Consider the following 8198-nt stretch of genomic DNA (forward strand, 5'->3'; position numbering starts at 1 on the left):
TGAGAAATTTTCCTGCAAAGGGAAACAAAGAAATGAAGGAGTTAACTACAGAGAATTTGAGGTCAAGAGAAGTTTTGTTGTCTATTTTTTTTGTTACTGCACAGAAAACAAGTCTTTCCACTAGGTCTTCCCACAGACCTGTTCAAAGCCTTGAGTTAATTCATGGCATATTTCAGTAAGAATGGGGGGCTTTGATGGATTTCCTAATCACTTGTGTGGCCTCTAATCTGACTTCATTTGTGCATGAAATGGTTAATAATAACTGTAAAGATCAAGAAAGAAGAGAAATTGATTACCTTTGTAGTGAGAAAACTCAACCAGGGATGAACTCTTCTCTTGCAAAAGCTGCACATTGGTTTCTCCTTCTCCTCCATTTGTGGGGTTTTCAAAGAAAATTGTTATATAACTATTATCAATATGATATGGCAGAGTTTCAACCCTAATGGTTCTTGTCAGTTCCAGAAGTCTTGGGGAAAATCTGAAATTCCTGAAGTTATTGTATCCGACACAAACATTAACAGATGTCCTGACATCTACAAATAAAAATCAGTTTATTGGTACTATAATTTCATTTCATAGCAAAAGAAAAGATTTTTAAAGAGTAATTTGATTTAGAGGCTATAACTAAGAATTACAATTTAGATACTAAATTTCTATATAAAGTCAAATTTCAGTGTCAACTTCAACCTATCCCACATTGCGTACTGTGAGTGCACAGCAATCATTAACAGTGGCCGCCACTGAAGACCATTTCGGCAACATGGATCAACAGCTTCCTTTCTAAATGAAATCAAATATGTGCAGCCACTTTGTAAGCTGATAATAATGATGATGATTATAATACAATATTGGTTCCTAAATGTAATTTCTCTCCCCAACCCCACTCCCACCTTACTTCACCATATCTTGCTCTCTCTTTGGACATGTCATTGTCATAAAAATAAACTCCTATAATTATTAAGCTCATGGGAAATTTGAGGGTACATTCACAGTGGTTAAGAAAATACACTCAGAAGTCAGAATGTCTAATTTGGAATTCTGATTCAAATACTTACTAGCTGTGTGCCTATGACAAAGTCATTTAATTTTCTCTAAACCTAGATTTCTTCATCTATAAAATGGGGATAATAATGTACCTATCTCATAGTGCTATATGTTTTGAGAGTGAAGTAAGTAAAAGCTTAGCACAGTGCTTAGCATAGAGCAAGGCACTTGATAAATGCTAGTTATTGGTAGTGCCAGAAGTAATAATATGTAATCCTTTGCAATTATCTTACCGGGAGTTAGAGCACAACTTTTAAACAAAACCCACTGTGGGATGCCTGGAATCTCAAAGTAGGATACAACCACAATTTGAAAATGAAAAGTTAAAAGATATTGTCTGTCTTACCAGTATTTTTGAGAAAAGACATGACAGCAACTTTAATATTGGGTATTACTTCCACCCTAAAGTCACCATTGGCTTCTGACAGGCCACTAATCCACTCCACAAGCAAGGAGAGCACATTCTCCATCATGGTGGCTTGGATATTGTGAAATGCAACCAAAAGGGAGGCTTATGAATGGTCTTTTGAAAATTCATCTGTTTCATCCACTTCCAATTCACCCGTTTTTCCACTTTTCTAAAAAGCATTACTTTTGTACGAGGTCTTCCAACGTAGCAATTTTTAGAGAGACAGAAACACTTAAGATGTTAGTTTTTATAGCTGATTTGAGATTTGAAAGGATTTGGCCTTTATCTTACTTTCTGGTGTTTTTAATGCTTTGGAAGAAAACAGATTTCATTCACTGCCTGTGAAATAAAGAAAGAAAAGAAAGAAAGAAAGAAAAAGAAAGAAAGAAAGAAAGAAAGAAAGAAAGAAAGAAAGAAAGAAAGAGAAAGAAAGAAAGAAAGAAAGAAAGAAAGAAAGAAAGAAAGAAAGAAAGAAAAGAGAGAGAGAAAGAAAGAGGGAGAGAGAGAAAGAGGGAGGGAGGGTGGAAGGAAGAGAAAGAAAGAGAGAAAGAAAGAAAGAAAGAAAATAGTAATTCTGGCTAAATGACTGCATAAATATAAAACTTATTCTTTGTAAAGTCAGATTTACTCACCAAACCACAGGGGAAAAAATTAACGAACATGACAGTAAATGATGACCCTCACCACGGACATAAATTACTAGCGCTACAACTCATTACTGAAAAGAAAGAAGATTCTGTTACTGCATAATGAAAGGTCAATCTACAAATAACCAAAATAAAAAATGCTGCATATTCACAAAGAAGACTGGACATGGGGTAGCCATTTATGGGGAGAACAGGATCCTTACTTTCATTTTTCATTGTTTTTAACCCTTGAAAGAGAAATAAAGGAACTTTTAATACGATAAAGAGGCTTACTCTGAACTCAGAAGTTAATAGTATTTACAGTGAAGAAACAGGACAGTCGCTCTCCATATAAGTAGTGAAAATAGGGGCGCCTGGGTGGCTCAGCCATTAAGTGTCTGCCTTCAGCTCAGGTCATGATCCCAGGGTCCTGGGATCAAGCCCCGCATCGGGCTCCCTGCTTGGTGGGAAGCCTGCTTCTCCCTTTCACACTCCCCTTGCTTGTGTTCCCTCTCTCACTGTCTCTCTCTCTCAAATAAGTAAATAAAAATCTTAAAAAAAAAAGTAGTGAAAATAAAACAAAAACTAAAAATGTGCTCTGTTACCACTTCTATTTGATATATTTTTCAAAATTCTTCCTGGTCATCAAAATAAGGTGGTGAAAAGAAATGAGGATAAATATAAAAATGGAAAAGTTGTTGAGCGTCTGCCTTCAGCTCAAGTCATGATCCCAGGGTCCTGGGATTGAGCCCTGCATTGGGCTCCCTGCTCAGTGGGGAGCCTGCTTCTCCCTCTCCCAGCCCCCCCCGCTTTTGTTCCCTCTCTCACTTTGTCTCTCTCTGTCAAATAAGTAAGATCTTTTTTAAAAAATGGAAAAGATAACAAAAACAGTCATTCTTCACAAATACCACAGTCACATATTGTAAAAAATTTTAAAAATCATCAACAACAGGGGCGCCTGGGTGGTGCAGTCATTAAGTGTCTGCCTTTGGCTCAGGGCATGATCCCAGTGTTCTGGGATCGAGCCCCACATCAGGCTCTTCCACTGGGAGCCTGCTTCTTCCTCTCCCACTCCCCTTACTTGTGTTCCCTCTCTCGCTGGCCATCTCTCTCTGTCAAATAAATAAATAAAATTTAAAAAACAAATCATCAACAACATCAAGAAAGTGAAGACAACCCACAGAATGGGAGAAAAGATTTGCAAATCATAGTTAATAAAGGACTTGTAATCTAGAATATATAAAGAGCTCTTAAAACTCAACAATAAAAAAAGCAAATAATCCAATTTAAAAATAGGCAAAGAATTTGAATAGACACCTCTCCAAGGATGATATACACATGGTCAATAAGGACATAATGAAATGTTGAACATCATTAATCACTAAGAAAATGCAAATCAAAACCACAATGAGATATCACTTCACATGTACTAGAATAACTAAAATTTTAAAAGATGGACAATAACAAGTGTTGACAAGGATGTGGAGAAATTGGAACCCTCATAGCCTGCTGGTAGGAATAGAAAATGGTACAACCACTTAGGAAAATGGTTTTGCAATTACTCAAAAACTTAGAGTTACCGTATGATCCAGATGTTTTACACTCAGATAGCAACACACCAAAGAGATACGAACACATGTCCACACAAAAACTTGTTCACAAATGCTATGGACAGGATGTTTGTGTGCCCCCCAAATTCAGGTGTTAAGTCCTAATCCTCAATGTGCTTGATGGTATTTGGAGATTGGGTCAGATGGGAAGTATTAGGTTTAGATGAGGTCATGAAAGCAGAACCCTATGAAAGGATTAGTGTCCTTATAAGAAGATGAAAAGACCAGAAGCTCTCTTTCTGCCATATGAGAAAATAGCAAGAGGGGGGCATCTGCAAATCAGGGAGAGGGTCCTCACCAAGAACTCCTGACCTCAGACTTCAAGCCTCCAGACTACGAGAAATCAGTGTTGTTTAAGCCACCCAGTCTATGATATTTGTTCTTCTAGCAGCCCAAATTGACTGAGACAACAAGTGTTCACAACAGCATTATTCACAATAGTCAGAAGGTGGAAATAACCAAATATCCATCAGTTGATAAATGGATAAATGAAAAATGGTATATCCATACAATGGCATATTATTTGGCCATAAAAACTAACAAAGTTTTTTTTTTTTTTTAAGATTTTATTTATTTATTTGACAGCGATAGAGACAGCCAGCGAGAGAGGGAACACAGCAGGGGGAGTGGGAGAGGAAGAAGCAGGCTCCCAGTGGCGGAGCCTGATGTGGGGCTCGATCCCAGAATGCCGGGATCACGCCCTGAGCCGAAGGCAGACGCTCAACCGCTGTGCCATCCAGGCGCCCCAACAAAGTTTTGATATATTCATCAACATTAATGAACCCTGAAAACATGCTAAGTGAAAGAAGTCAGTGGCAAAAGGCCACATACTAAATGATCCTATTTACATGAAATGTCCAAAATACATAGAGTCGCAAAGACTGAAGTATATTAGTGGTTACCAGGCTGTGGGAAGGAGGGAAAGGGAAGTGTCTGCAAATGCACTTGGAGTTTCTTTGGGGTGATGCAAATTTCTAAAAATAGATAGTGGTGAACACTGTGAATATACTTATTGTACAGTGAATTGTACACTTTAAAAGAGGGAATTTTGTGGCATGTAAGTTATATCTCAATAAAACTGTTATTAAAAAATAAGAATCAATAAATCAATTCTTAGAGAAAATGTAGATAAAGATATAAGAGATCACTTTAAGAGAATTACTAAATATTAATGGCAAAAATAAAGTCTCAATAGATATTCTCTGCCCTTGCATAAATACATTACAAATGATAATACTCTCCAAGTTGTAGATATAATAAAAAAATCTCTTAATTCAAGTCCAGTTAAGTGGTAATTTATAAAATTTGACAAAACGAAAGCAAACTGTGCTTTAAAAAACAAGACAATACCAAATGAAATGATAAGGGACTTGGCATGCTACACTTTAAAATGCATTTTCCACAGACTGCAAGAAAATATTTGCAGAAGACATAACTAATAAAAAAACGTTATCCAAAAATATAAAGAACTCTTGTGATTCGACAATTAGAAAACAACCTGATTTTCAAATGGGCAAAAGACCTCAACAGACACCTCACCAAAGAAAATATACAGATGGCAAATAAGCATATAAAAAGATGCTCAACATTATATGTCATTGGGGAAATGCAAATTAGAAAAACAATGAGATACTACTACACACCTAGTGGAATAGTGAGAACACCAAATGCAGGCAAAGGATGTGGAGCAACATATATAGCTGATGGGAATGAAAATGGTATTCACTTTGCAAGACAGTTTGATAGTTTCTTACAAAACTAAAGATATTCTTCCCATACAATCCAGCAGTCATGCTGCTTAGCAGTTACCCAAAAGAGTTAAAAATTTATGTCTACACAAAAACCTACAAATAGATGATTATAGCAGTTTTATTCATAATTGCCAAAACTTGGAGGCAACTAAGATATTATACAATGGGCAAATGGATAAATAAAACTTGGTACATCCAGACAATGGAATATTATTCAGTGCTAAAAATAAATGAGCTCTCAAGCCATGAAAAAAACATGGAGGAAACTTAAATGTGTATTACTAAGTGAAACAAACCATAACCTGAAAAGGCTAACATATGAGTCCAACTATATAATATTTTGGAAAAGGCAAAACTATGGAGACAGTAAAAAGATCAGTGGATGCCAGGGATTAGAGGAGCAGGAAGGATGAACAGCAGAGCACAGAGGATTTCTAGGGCACTGAAACTATTTTGTATGATACTGTAATGGTGGATATATGTTATTAAACATTTGTCAAAACTCACAGAATGTACAACACCATGAGTAAATGCTAATGTAAACTATGAACTTTAAGTGATAATAATGTGTTAATGTAGAGTCACCAATTATAACAAATGTACCACACCTGCATGAGATGTTGGTAATGGGGGAGTCGGGGGGGGGCAGGTGATATATGGGAACTTTCTATATCCTCCACTCAATTAAAAAAAAAAGCATGTTTAAGTAATTATAAAGCTACATAGTTCTAAATTAAGAATAGATGATACGACAGGAAGTACAATAGAAATTCCAGATATAAACCTTAATCTGTCAAAAAACTTAACATAAACTATTAAGAGGAATAAGAAAGTGAAGAGATGAATCATAATTTAATAAATATTGTTCAGAATGTTAGTTTTTGTTATGAAGAAAAGAAAATTAGATATAAATTCATACTTCATAATCAACACCTAACCACAATATATTAGCCCTTGATAGGTTAAAAATGTTAACTTTAAGGGGCGCCTGGGTGGCACAGCGGTTGAGCGTCTGCCTTCAGCTCAGGGCATGATCCCGGGGTTGTGGGATCGAGCCCCACATCAGGCTCTTCTGCTATGAGCCTGCTTCTTTCTCTCCCACTCCCCCTGCTTGTGTTCCCTCTCTCGCTGGCTGTCTCTATCTCTGTCGAATAAATAAATAAAATCTTTAAAAAAAAATGTTAACTTTAAGCACTCCAAAAGTAGGGACACCTGAGTGGCTCAGTCAGTTAAGTGTCCAATTCTTGATTTCTACTGTGGAATTAAAGTAGAAAGCAATAGGGGCGCCTGGGTGGCACAGAGGTTAAGCATCTGCCTCCGGCTCAGGGCGTGATCCCGGTGTTACGGGATCGAGCCCCATGTCAGGCTCCTCCACTATGAGCCTGCTTCTTCCTCTCCCACTCCCCCTGCTTGTGTTCCCTCTCTCGCTGGCTGTCTCTATCTCTGTCAAATAAATAAATAAAATCTTAAAAAAAAAAGTAGAAAGCAATAGCAAATTAGCAATAAATCCAACTACATGGATGAAACTCAACTGCATTATGCTAAGTGAAAGAAGCAAGGCTCAAAAGACCATGTGCTGCACGGTTCCACTTATGGCACATTCTGGAACTGTAGGGACCAAAATCTGACCAGTATTTGCCAGGGACTCACCTTGAGTGCAGAGGTTGATTACCAAGGAACTGGTGGGAATTTGGGGGTGGGGAGTGATGAAACTCTTTTTTATATCTTTATATCTTTGTATGTCTTATATCTTGTGGTTATTCCATGATTGTATACATTTGTCAAAACTCACAGAACTATACACTAAAAAGTATGAATTTGCTGTATGTAAATTGTACCTTAATTTTTAAAATGAAAGGAAGTCAATAGCACTCATATACACAACTAGAAGATACAGTGAATGAAAAACCTCATGTACAATAGCTAAATAAATAAATAAATAAATAAATAAATAAATAAATAAAATGTTTAGAAAGAAACTTAACAAGAAATATTCTATGTAAGAAAACTATAAACATTGTTTTTTCTTTTTTAAAATTTAAATTCAATTAATTAACATATAGTGTACTATTAGTTTCAGAGGCAGCAGTTAGTGATTTAGCAGTTTTACATAACACCCAGAGTTTATTACATGACGTGCCCTCCTTAATGTCCATCACCCAGTTTCTTTAATTTTGTTATTAATTGGTTTATATAATTGGCTGCTCCCATGTTAGGGGCATAAATATTTATTTATAATTGTTAGAGCTTCTTGTTGGATAGACCCTTTAATTATGAGATAGTGTCCTTCCTCATCTCTTAATACAGTCTTTGGTTTAAAATCTAATTTGTCTGATATAAGGATTGCTACCCAGCTTTCTTTTGATGTCCGTTAGCATGATAAATGGTTTTCCACCCCCTCACTTTAACTCTGGAGGTGTCTTTGGGTCTAAAATGAGTCTCTTGCAGACAGCATATCGATGGGTCTTGGTTTTTTTTGTTTTTTGTTTTTTAATCCAATCTGATACCCTGTGTCTTTTGATTGGGGCATTTAGCCCATTTACATTGAGTAACTATGAAGACTATACTTTCAGGGATCATTTCTATAGTTTGTTACATTGAGTAACTATTGAAAAATATGAATTTAATGCCATTGTATTACCTGTAAAGTCACTGTTTCTGTATATTGTCTCTGTTCCTTTCTGATCTGTTACTTCTGGGCTATCTCTTCACTTAAAGGTTCCCCTTTAATATTTCTTGCAGGGCTGGTTTAGTGATC

General features: G+C 36.3%; 1 protein-coding gene and 1 pseudogene across 1 annotated transcript in view; one reads left to right on the forward strand and one right to left on the reverse strand.

The window, feature by feature from the left end:
* PARP15 (poly(ADP-ribose) polymerase family member 15) overlaps window positions 1–1517 on the reverse strand; it is a 37500-nt gene extending 35983 nt beyond the window's left edge. The window contains exon 1 of the mRNA XM_045812593.2: window positions 1391–1517. Coding sequence (XP_045668549.2) covers window positions 1391–1517 — 127 coding nt within the window. The remainder of the gene's footprint in view (window positions 1–1390) is intronic.
* A 6480-nt stretch (window positions 1518–7997) lies between these two features.
* On the forward strand, window positions 7998–8072 carry LOC123802211 (small nucleolar RNA U3; annotated as a pseudogene).
* Window positions 8073–8198: the final 126 nt, after the last annotated feature.

Source organism: Ursus americanus, chromosome 4, assembly GCF_024610735.1.
Source record: "Ursus americanus isolate L20-20 chromosome 4, mUrsAme1.1.p, whole genome shotgun sequence".
NCBI classification, from domain to species: Eukaryota; Metazoa; Chordata; class Mammalia; order Carnivora; family Ursidae; genus Ursus; species Ursus americanus.